We start from the raw sequence: 13,116 nt of genomic DNA, 5'->3' as shown, positions 1-13,116 counted from the left end.
TGTTGTTTAAGTACTGCACGGCAGTATGCGAGAAATAAAAACTCGCCTACGATAATGTCATGCGATACTCGAACGGAGATTATCGCCAGGCGAAATAGTTTACACGGGGAGATATTTGCATACGATTTCTCGACTCGTCTAAACCGGTTCTAGTATGACATTTTTTCACGTACGTGCGAGTATCGCACGAATCGGTGCGAACCGATTTTCATACGAGTTTTACCTGTCAACTTACGTGATTAGTTACTAATGTTTTCACTATACTGTCAATATTCTTAATAAATATTTCTTGTTTCTCACATTATTTTAAATTTTAATATATTTTAAGTATTTACGAGTATTTTAATATTGGCTCGTGGCTGAAATAACGTGACGTTGCTTTTAAGAAAAAATAAGTTGCAGGGAAACGACAACATATAAGTATACCTACACGGTGTTTCTGTGATATCTGATATCTGACTATACTCTGAGGGGTGAAAACATACTCGTATATGTAGGTCATACAAAAGAAGTTTTACCTACTCCGTGGTAGGTAGGTCGGTTGTCATAAATTTCGAAGACTCATAATACGTCAATGTTTTCTATGGAAAAAGCAGATTTGTTTTTCGCGATTTTGGGGTTGGCTCCACACTCCTTTGTGTTTATCGTTGAATATATGAAATGAAACGACAGATTATCATTGAAAATTAAAGTTCATACTACCGGAACACTTTTCAAGTATATAAATCAACGTGCCACATATAAAAATAAACTTTTATTGAGGTTTGAAGTTGGGTTTGGTCAACTCACCCCATTTTACGGTACCTACCTAAAATATTTGAGTGCATTCTGACAGAGCAAGCTGTCATGTACCTACCTATGTATAAACGAGCGAATGTTGAGATTATTTATGCAATAACTAATGTGACTGAGTAGAGTAGGCAATTCTAGTTTTCATACTGAAAAAATTAATACATTATTTGGGGACTACCTTATAACGATCGATCTAATTCCAAACTAAAATAGTATGTCAATACAGACAGACAGATTAGTTTAAGTAGTGAAACTAAGTAATGTTGGCAGATTAAGTATTTACCGCAATTTCCATGAGAACGTGGGTATTAAGTGAGAAATACCAATCTCGTATACTATTCCTGAATTCCTACCTATTTCAAAATTTATTTTCTTCATGATTACTAAGATTGCGTCAGGAAAATTAAATGAGGAAGGACGCAGGAGAAGAAGGAAATTGGGAGGAAATTATCCTAAATTATGATAATGCTAATAAAGCTGAATTTGATAGATTGTATAATGATTTTTGTCAATTTTTAGCCAACTTTATCAATCAAATAGTTTAGTTCTCAGTTTTTATTTATTTAGTAGGTAGATGTATGTAACACATTTTTCTTTCTTATTTGTACTCAGTTGGATAAATTATTCTATATTTCAACCAGAATAAAATCTGCCTGTAGTTTTAGGTTTTATTTGTACACGGTTACATATAAAATGTTCTGCAATACTTACTCTCTTTTCAAGCTGATTATTTAAGTAATTTCATGACGTTTAGCTTGTCAAATGGTAAAAAAAGGTAGAACATAATTTAGGAACCAAACAAACTTCAGACATCACAAAACATTAATGGACTCCTTTATTTGAAGCCGAAACAATCAAAATATTACCATCAACTCAAATATTCACATTATGATTGGTCTGGAAAAAGAAAAATAAAGATACAAAGTAATTTATTCCCGAGTTGAGATCATTTGTTTATCAAGCACACAAAACGTCGGTGGAAGACGGAAAAAGGAGGAAAATCCAAGATGACTCCTTCAAAAGTTATCTTGAAGGACCATTTATAATAATCCGGTATAGCCTGTACGCGTCAGGTCGGACCCTGAACTAATCCGTTAATCTTTATTGTAGACTGTTGACTTTCTCGACTCTGCATAGCTACGACATAGCTATGCTAACATAAAAATGTTATTTCAAAGTTCTAAAAGTAAAAATAAAACTTAAAGACTGCTGAGGTAAACCAAACAAAATTATTACCACGTAAGCCGCTTAGGTAAGTAGGCTACATCATTGTAGCCTCATGTATAGTTAATATGAATACATTTTTAAATAGAGGTTTAGTTATACTACTGATTTTATTTATTATAAAAAATATTGGTGTTATTATTTATTGGAGGTGATTCTAGTATCTAACTCGTGTATTTGCTCTCGGAAAAAACATCATTTAGTGAACAAGAATTGCTGACGAAGGTCATTAAGTGTTAGTTTTGTGTCTTATTCTATTATATATGGGTAAGTACTCTCTAAATATTAAATTAACATCTATCTACTATTAAAAACGCTACGCTAGGGTGCAAGTGACAAAAATAAATAGGGTAATAGCGAAAGTCGCTGAACAAATGTTGGTGAGTTTGAGGAGTATACTACTTACAGTTTAATTCTTTGCTCATGTTACAGGCCACATACGGTATTATATCTCTACATGTGTCAGTGTGTTTAAATTTCAATAACTTTAGTTACTTTTATAGTAAAAAAAAGTTAAATAGATACAACATGTACTAATAGATACATATTGATTCAAATAAGAATCAAACAAAGAAGAGAAAAATCCCGTCAAATACATTTCGTCGTTGTTTCTATTTGAGAAGGGATACCGTTGAAGTGTCGTACAGAGTAAATGGGGGTTCGTAAATCCGGGTCGTTGAGTACTCGAAAGTTTACGGGTACCGGATTTCAAGAAAATGGCGTGTCATATACAGTGTGCTACATCATTCTCAGTTGTGCCGATTTACCCTCCTCTCGCAGGTTCGGAATCGGGTTTTGAACGAAATTGTTGAATAAATTTAGCTTTGATACAGTTTGTGACGAAAAATTGCAAACTTTAGTCCGGTAGTAGTTTATCAGTTTTTAGATGGGCGTGATGTATAGGAAGACAATAAAGGCTTGATTATGCGGTTTCGTGGCTGCAATGTTTTATATACTTTTAGGTGTTGTATTAAACGTTTCCATACATATTATTAGCAATTAGTTACGTTCTTAATTCAGTCGGATTGTCATAAATTACAATACAAGTGCTATAATATAATACAAAAAGCACTCTTGTTTAATATCTAGAATTATTAGCCTAAAAGCGGTTCAATAAGTTCCACGTTACGAGCAAGTGTGTTGAAAAAATACTTTTTAATTTGTAACATCTACGCTAAAATATTCGAAATTAAAATAACAGAAAAGAATTTCTCCAGAATGTTCACGTTAAATTAAGCTTAGGTACCTATATTATAATTTTAGCACGAGGGAAAATGTCGAGAAAATTATTATGCTAATGTACCGTAGCAAAAGGTAATTGATTCAAGCAATGCTTGAAAAAGTTTAATGAAACATCGTGATATAATTTATTCCAAAATGTTTTGAAGCTATGCGCTATGAGCTACCCATAGTTCAAAAGGTTTGACGCATAATAGCGAAACAATTAGGTATATTAATCTCAATAAAGGTGCAAACAAATACTGCATTATTATTATTGAACACCAAACAAATGATATGTGTCTAGTCTAATGATCGTTATTACCATTATCATTTTCCTGGAAACATAAATATTATGAAATGGTACTTTTAGTTTTGTTTGTTAGTTATCACTTATCAGTGTTACAATTATTATAACGTAAATATCACATGAACACATTTTTTATGAAAATCGTGACTTTTATTTATGTCGGGAATTGTGGGCGTATCATACTATGGGAAGCACATCAGAACCTTCAATTGTGGACGACAAGGGCTTTCAATTTCAATGAAATATTTACCTTATTCAACTCACAGTCGCTCGGCCGCTCGTCCACGGTGACTTTTTGTAGCGATGCTGTCGCGCGTTTCGTAAACGCGCGACAGCATCGTAACGCGCGTTAGTCGCATTTGCAACGTGCTACAGAAACGATGCCAACACGCTAAATACTAACGCGCTACAGCATCGCGACTGTATCGATGCAAACGCGCGACTGTGTCGGACGACATCGGGGAGGAAACTGAATCGCGTTAGCATCGCGACAGAAGCGCGACGGTATCGCGTTAGCATCGAGACAGAAGCGCGACGGTATCGCGTTTCTATCGCGACAGAAGCGCGACGGTATCGCGTTTGCATCGCGACTGAATCGTGTTATGTGGGTGAGGGCACACAGCTAGCGACCGCATGGCGACTGTATCTATGCCAACGCGCGACAGTATCGCTACTGCATCGCTACAAAAAGTCGCCGTGGGCAAGCGGCCAAAGGTGACGTTCGGATATCAACTGCAGCTGTATTACTATGCGGCGTCGTTGTCGCCGCCGCTAGGACGCCGCTGTATCTGTCAATCGCCCGATATGGATTAGATATGTCAGTATCAAAAGTGACATTTCTTGAAACAAAAACTTCGAATAGGGCCGAATGTCCTTGATAATATGAGTGTCGATATGAAAATCATAATCACGGCAGTATTATTGCGGAAGCGAAATAAATAAATAAAATATTTATAAAAAATAATATAAGTGTAGTATATAAGTAGCCCGGTAAGCAAAATATTACCTGTTTTGAAAGGCGTCTAACTTTCCTTTTATTTTAAGTAAATATTAAGTTTTAAACTCATTCAAAACATTAATAAAAAAAGTTGACTAACTATTATAATAAGCTTAAAGTAGAGCATGCTTTTAAAATACCTTTCTAACTGTAAAAATGAAATAGTTACAGGCCATCAAACATGAACTGTTTCAACCGTCCCCAGTCTACCCTACTACAACTGAAACGCGTTATATCACGTATCGTTTTGTATCCTTTACACTCTTTACGTTGTTCATTCGTGGGCAACCTTTAGATTGCAATCCATTTAGGTAATTTGTTCCATATTATTAACATGAGAAACTATAATGCGGCTACCGAAGGCAATAGTTCTATGCCTAGTTAAGTAGTGAGATGTGAGGAGGTAGGAGGCGAGATGAATATGACGGAAACCTTATGAAGTAAATAAGGATCCAAAACGTTTGTAGTCCGCGGAATAGCACGTTCTGGTTTCATTATGTCAAATCATACGTCGTATGTAGTGTTGATGACGGTACTGATACGGATGGGGGTAATGGTAGTCAAATAGTTTATTTAAACAAATTGTAATAGTCTGGTTTTTTAGGTCAAAATACAATTCCATCCGGAAGAAAGCATGGAATTTTGCTGGTGGAGTTTTGAAATTTGCAGCAATGGGAAATGGGTGCTTCTATTTTTAATTAAGTATCTTGATAAACTGCGTTATAGTCGTTGTTGCAACATTGCTATTGCGATTAGAAAATTCATTCAATCACTCGTTTTACCAATTTAATAAGCAGTACAATTTAGTCAAACCGTTTTTGGGTAGATGAAGAGAAACATGTATATGTCGCAGTCGGATCGTATAATCCGCCGTATTACATTACAGCTAGCTGTTTTCAAAAACAGGGGCGTTTTTAAATGCGGCGGTTCAACGATTAGCTGGATTGAATGCGGCTGAATGAGAATCCGCCGGAACGTATTCGGCGCCATACGTTCTTCAACACGGCTAGCCGTAATGTAATACAGCGAGTCATTAGCCGCCGCTTTGACAGTTTTTAGTTCCCATTTTTAACACTCGTGGCGCTGCCTGACATAACAACAACTAACTATGAAAAACGCTGGGGTGTCCATCAACCTGGAGTTCGTCGGACTGTTTCTTTTCAAAAAACATTTCCTTCGCAACTTGACTAGGCCCCGACCCTGACCCCGGAGGCCTTCGGGCATCTGAAGCTCGGATCGGATAACAGTTGTTTGTTATCTCCGTTTTGTTAACAGATTTGGGAAATTTTGGGAAGTTGGTCACATTTTCGTCAAATTCAGTTCTGATGATGGGATCCGTCAAGAACTAAGCGAAATCCTCAAATGTAAAAATAAAATTAACCATTAAAAACAGAAAAACCGACTTCAAAAAGGATAAAATAAAATATTATACATGCCCAGCTATTAATATGTTTGAAGTCGGTGCCAAACTATTTCGAGCAATCTCCTCATCCGTTTCGAAGAATAATGAGAGCCTTTACGAGGTGTGGTGGAAAAACTTTTTTCCTGTTATTGTGTCCCATATGATAAAATTAATGATCATTAGCAATAAACAAACAATAGCACGATATAGTCCTTAATTTTATGTTACTTGTTTTGTCGACAAGGTAATATTTATGTACGTAATTATTGATCAAATAAACGAGTGGATTACAAAAATAAAATATTCCAGCAAGGATAATGATACTTATTAACATGCTTCTTTAACCTGACATATTGTTTAAATTATTAATCTAAATTTTAGCTTATCTATTGGAGAACAATTTAATATTTAAGGTCAATAATAGTACCTATACGTAAGTTTACTATGATACAAAATGTACCGCTATTCGGGGCGGTATACATAGTGCTGATAAGTAATACGAGATAGTAATACCTACTCAATACTCAGGTTACACACGATGATTTTCAATACTTTTGCGAGAAGAAAAACCACAAATGCAAACATATTACTGTTTACTTAGTACGTTTGTTAAATATTTAAATAATAGACCGCTATAAATTACTTGTTAACTCTGAATTATTGATTGTATAGACTGCCGTATTCGAACTTCAAGATATTCACAAGAGACGACACGTACTAGATCCATTCTAGATACGTTATAGTTTAGATATCAACTAGTTCTCTTTTGCAGCGCAATTCGGGCAACCAATGTCACTTTTACGTTACATAGAGTAAGATATATATTAGATGTGAATTGGATCTCTAAGTCATATCCTGTGGAAATCGTTCAAGAGCATCTCCAGAATCGCACAAATGTCAAATTTGACAGGTTAGATCTTAAACATATCGTTATCGTATCTTGGTGATGTCTAAAAGATATCTAATAGATGTCTATTTCAAAATCCGAATCGGGCCCAGAGTCATGCGGGCTGTACAGACTCGTCGAGAGACCCCGAGACAGACCTCGGCCTGTGCGTGTGCTGTCAAAATCTCTGCAGACTTTTCTTGGTGTAACTCTATCAAATCACCATTATTTGTCCAAAGAGCAAAAAATATATATTATAAAGGAAATATTTATTTATATGTCAACAATTAAAGACTTTTCATAAACATATTACAACTTTTGCTTGTTTACATTCCATTTAGCTCAGCAAAATCCCTCACGAACATAAGCTTAATATTAATGCAAAAATTAATTAGCTGTTCTTGTTACAGGTTTGGACGAAATCGCGGCGCTCTAGAATGGAATACAGAATGAAATCAGTCGAATTCTTAAAACATCAACGTTTATTGTAAATAGATTCATAGATAGGTAGATAATATACAAAATGTATAGTGTAAAGTCTATTGGAAGAACTTTGATTGCTTTCCTCCTGCTGTTTGTGTCAACGCCGACGGCCACACAGAACACCGTCCTTACAGGTAAGCATGAGTGCATAAGTGATACTTAAGTAATCATTATATTGATAATACAGATTGTTGACCCTTTCCCATATTCTGGATATGGCAAAGAGACACATCTAGTTGAGTGTGCTCAGAGCATAAAAAGGTCAACCACGGCGTTGCGTGAACAAGAGATTTCCTTTGGCAGAATTAATCTTTGTGTTCCTAAAATGTATTTAAGAAGTGGAGCCACCCAGAGTTTTGATGCAGGTGGAAGGTGGGGGGGTTTTAAGCGTCGGCGACGTCTGAGGTTAATAATTGTTTAAGTTTAGGTTCTATATCAAGTTTAGTATCATTTTCAACTAAATCAAAGATGTAGACATAGATTTCATTTAAATCGGTGAAGCCGTTATTGATTCCTCATACAATCTTACACCTTCCTTTTCACTTTTAAGAGATATTTTTTTTAATAAAAACTATCCCATGTTCTTCCCCGGGACTCAAAATATCTCTAATGCAAATTTTATCTAAATAGGTTCAGCGGTTATTGAATCCCTATACAAATTTCCACCTCCCTTTTCACACCCTTAAAGGATGATTTTAGAGATTTAAAGTAGGCTATGGTATTCTCTGGAACTCAAACTATCTCTGTACCAAATTTTAACTAAATTGGTTTAGCGGTTTAAGCGTGAAGAGGAATTAAAAAAAAAGTATTTATTTCATATTTTATGTGTTTTTACTTCGGAATGGTGTCATTATGATATCAGAAATGAATTCGGCATCCCCGATTTATACGAAAACGATACCAAACTTGGCCTAGGAGCTTAAATGATATAGATATCAAGATCAAGTTGAGAGCCCCCCCCCCCTCCCCCTAAAATGTATTCAAAGCGTGTATTAGCACACAAAAAATTACAAAAGTTATTAACAAAAACAGGGAGAAAAAAGTAGATTTTTCTTATTTCCCAAATATCTTAAAAAGTATTAATATTTAAGAAACCAAAATTAATATTATAAAAGAGGAGGATATTTCCAATCAAACATTTCACACCTCCAGAACTATATCTCCATTATTTATACTTTTTATTCAACGCTGAACACGGCCCTCCGCGCCTCATTTTCGGGAAACGCGCGCGGCGTGAAAGAAGAGAAAAGCGATTACGTAAAGCCTGACAACAGTTTATTTGACCCTCGCCATTTTGCGGATTTTCAATGGTACTAATTTCTTTTACTGGCAACAAGTACTCTTTGACAACGAACGTTGGATGTCATCGAATGTCACCGATGTAAACAAATAGAAAATATCTACGAATATATTCAAATATAAACGGGTTTTATTACAAAAATGCCAAAAACAATTCCAAAGATGCGAAAAATAATTGTAGTGAATGCGATCAAATACTTACAGCTTAAAAAAGACATACATACATTACATAGCATTCCAATAAACAATGTTTTAAAGTTGGTTGTTGACATGACCGGTATTGACATTTTATACTGCGGTTGTATTAAACTGGTTAGTTGTTTGGTTATTGAATATTTAGAATGTTGATGATTTAGCTACAATTCGTGGATCATTTCGGCCAAATAGTTTCAATGAACTTCAACTTCGTATAGGAATAATAAAGAATGAAAAAACTCTCTATCACTCTTGCATATTCGAGCGATAAAGAGACAGATAACTAAATTTCGATTTTCGCGTTTACCGGTAGGCCCTTGCACGGCCCTTGTTAACAAACCGCCTTGATATTTTATTGTCTGTGAAAACTTGTCAAAAAACAGTTTGAGGCACAGTATGTATAAGTTAGTCTATTAATTTACTGAGTCGGTAGTGCTGCACTCTGGCGGCAGAACATTGCAGTAATATCTCCTATTGAAAGAACCGAATTCTCTGTAAGCAATGTTTTGACATTATACGAGTATCAACATGAAGCCAATGCCCACTACCCCGACTATACATGACGTACGCACATTATTGCCATACGTAAACTGTTTGCAGCGACACTATCTCAGGGTTAAATAAACTGTTGTCAGGCTATACGTAACATTAAATATGACTTTAAAGGTATTAAATACTCATTGAAAATTTTTAAAAAATATGGTGATATTTAAAACATGTCAACAAATGTAATACTTGTAGAAATTTATCTTAAAGTTATTTTTTCAACAAGTTAGGCAATTGTTAATGAACAAACTTTTCTTTATTGAAGACGAAAAAAAAAATGTATAAATAATTATTGTAAAATTTCCTCGCTTTCTAGAGCCCTTTTCATATACATGCTTAATAAGATCACGTTATAAAAGTTCTGAAAAAATTAATTGTTTGGTTATAATATTGTTTTATATTTTACAATTTTGCCTTGATTTTTCGTTTTTCGTCAATTTTCTATGTTATTGTAAAACTTATTTTAAGCAAAGTATTAACTTTATTAAAACTTTTATAATGTGATCTTATTAAGCATGTATATGAGAAGGACTCTAGAAAGAAACAAAATTTTACAATAGTTATTATACATTTGTTTTCGTTTTCAATAAAGAAGGATGTTCGAGACAATTTTGTTGATTAACAATTGCATAACTTATTGAAAAATTACTTTAAGATAAATTTATACAAGTAGTACATTTGTTAATATGTTTTAAATACACAATTTTTTTTTTTAATTTTTCAATCAATATTTAATATCTTTAAAATTATATTTAATGTTACGTAATCGTTTTTTCACGCCGCGCGCGTTTCTCGAAAATGAGGCGCGGAGGGCTGTGTTCAGGGTTGAATAAAAAGTATAAATAATGGAGATACAGTTCTGCAAGTAGGTATGGAATGTTTGATTGGAAATATCCTCCTCTTTTTTAATATTAAGTTTGGTTTCTTAAATATTAATACTTTTTGAGATATTAGGGAAATAAAAATATCTATTTTTTTCCTTTTTTTTTGTTTTTGATACCTATTTTTTGTGTGCTAATACACGCTTCGAATACATTTTTCTAGACATCATTACGAATCTAATGAGGGATCACACGTATTTTTAGGAGTAATATCTCTATTTTTCACCGTTTTCCGTTTCTCGAACAGACTATATGTGAATATAAATAAAACTATGAAAATTCTGCAGAATCATTTTCATATTTCGAAAAAGTTCCAAAATCGAGTATGTATTTATGTAGGTACAGTAAGCTGCAGAGATAACTGTACCTACATTCAATTTAAAATACTTAGGTACTTAATTTTTATTCGCTTCATCCATATTGTGTGTGGTGCCGTTGAATAGCATTTTTTGTAAAGTGAAAATTTCCGGGAATAATAACTCCGAAAGGGAAAAAAATGTGCATTTATTACTGTCATTTTTTAATATACGAGTGTAGAGAGCGATGATGCTTATCCAATGTGATGTACAGTCAGCTGCAAAGAAAAAGTAAAGGTAGGTAAGTATGCAAAGGTGCTAACTGTACAAGGCCTACGTGAAGCTTCAAATATTTGCTTTTTAGCTCATTTTTTGAATTCAATAATATCCTTTCTCATACTTACTCACAATTTACCTTACAAAAGCTTGGTCAAAAATGAGATCAATTTATCTCAAATGCTTCATGAAACACGATTATTTATGTTACAAACCACATCATTTACCTTCCCACCATACCTTTAAACCGCTCCTTTGAACTATTTTATCAACTGCCTAAATAAACCGGTGAGCCAGCACTCGATCTGTCTTCAAGCCACGGCGGGCTTATTATCTAAGTACCTAATATCTCAACGGTACCCTTGTACTATTCATACATAACTCTTATGTGACCATAACAAAGAGAGGACAGATAAAAGCATGTCCGGAATTCAAAATGAACTGAATAAAGCATATTATTTGAGTTTTGCCTATGGCCTTACTTGAGGAGCGGCCAAGTTTTATTAATGCCTGTCAGTTTATACCTACTTTTGCTTTATGGCTGAATGTTATTGTGGGATGATTATGAATATGAAGTTTGTTTTAAAATAATGGTTGATAACTAGAGAAATAAGCTACCAATTTTGTTTTATGTAACTCCCGAGTTATTTATCAGTTAGGTACTTGTAAATAGTGATGGGCAGCTTGTAAGTTACGAAAGTGAAACCCTCATTTAAATTTCATGTAAGTTACTGTAAGTTTCAAATGAAAAATTTCTGTTAAGATTCTGTAGTTTTCAGGTGTAATTTATCTGTTTGTGTGTAATTTTATACTTTCCAATAAACAACAACATTCTTTTCAGTTATCACAGCAACCAAACATAATTCCTTTAATTGTTTTATTTTGTGTATCAATATCACTGTTTTTTTAATATTTTCACAAAACAGCAAAGTCTCAAATGCATATAATCATTAGGTATTTTATACTGCAGAGACATACAAAAAAATAGAAGGCACTTCTTAACTGTGGTCTTGATTTCCGTCCTTCGTACAACAACTGGGAACAGATACCCCTAGGCCAAGCGGCCACTGACATATAGTCTCGAATTTTATAATCATAACCCGTTCTACTGACGTCAGAAGTAGCGGAGATGTGACATGAAATTTAAGTGTTATTTATTCAGTAACATTACTGTCAGAAACGTTTCTTGTCAATTATGTCATTTTCAAAAGTTGAAATATGTCACAGTTAAGGTAATATGTGAAATGTTTCAGAAATTGCCCATCGCTACTTGTAAAAATAGGTAAAAAATATATACTTTTATTAGTAGTCATCCTAAAGAGTGCCTCTTAAGTAAGAAAAATTGTAGGAGTCGGTTTAAAAGCGATACTTTTATAACGCTAAAGGTAGCTAGATCTCACTTTGTTTTGAATATAAAAACTATATCTGGAGGCACGGTAGCCAACCTCAGCCAAGTCGAGAAAAAACAAACAAAGGCATAGCCATTTCATCGTTTTCTCGAAGCCTTTCAGGAGGCCATTTCCAACTTACATATAACGCACATAATGATGTCCTTTTGTTATTTTATTTGCGTGCATTTCACTCGTACTTTGTTCATGTATTGGAGCGAGTGTGATGATTTTAACATCAAAAATGCGAATTGAAATGCAACATTTTTTTATTCATATGTCAAGCTGGATTCAAATGCTCTGCAATTGGTTTATCGTTCACTACCGTAACGAGTGGGTACCGATGTTACTTTATTATTATCGATTTTTAAGTTTACGATGGCAAACATCTGCTTCACGCCTCGGTGTTTATACTTTTCATCATTTTACGGATAGGAATTTTAGTAAATGAATAGTATCATAGTTATATATCAATGAATATACATTTAGCTATTATATTTTCACCACACCAGCTCGGAAAGTCTTACTTTGCACTTCAAAAACTGATAGCAAAGTTGCATTTTATTCACATGTGAGGCAAAGTAATCAAATGCAAATTTTGAGTTGTTTTCTTATTGTTTGCTGGTAGAATTTACTTTTAAATGATGATTTTGGATGATAAATATTTAATAACATTCATTTGGATTTGATTTGGTTTGATTTTGTTTGATATTTTACATTTAATATTTGCTTCGGGTTGGTGTGGTGAAAATTTTTGTGTTTCACTCGAGGGCAAATTTTGTTTAACCTTCGTGCTTTGAAACCCTCGCAACGCTCAAGATTCCATGTTTCGAACCACTCGCTACGCTCGTGGTTCAATTTTGGAATCTTTCGCTTGCTCGGGTATCAATATTAGCACGAGCGGTTAAACAACAACTTTGCCC

General features: G+C 34.2%; 1 protein-coding gene across 3 annotated transcripts in view; it reads left to right on the top strand.

The window, feature by feature from the left end:
- Positions 1 to 13,116, top strand: part of LOC134806792 (hemicentin-1-like) — a 181,021-nt gene that overhangs the window by 20,130 nt on the left and 147,775 nt on the right. For all 3 annotated transcript variants that reach the window (XM_063780153.1, XM_063780152.1, XM_063780154.1), the window contains exon 2: positions 7,240 to 7,446. In XM_063780153.1, the coding sequence (XP_063636223.1) occupies positions 7,353 to 7,446 (94 nt within the window). In that variant the 5' untranslated portion in view covers positions 7,240 to 7,352. The remainder of the gene's footprint in view (positions 1 to 7,239; positions 7,447 to 13,116) is intronic.

This window comes from Cydia splendana, chromosome 3, assembly GCF_910591565.1.
Source record: "Cydia splendana chromosome 3, ilCydSple1.2, whole genome shotgun sequence".
Lineage (NCBI taxonomy): Eukaryota > Metazoa > Arthropoda > Insecta > Lepidoptera > Tortricidae > Cydia > Cydia splendana.
Note: the sequence above shows the minus strand (reverse complement) of the source record. Positions and strands in the feature narration are given on the sequence as shown.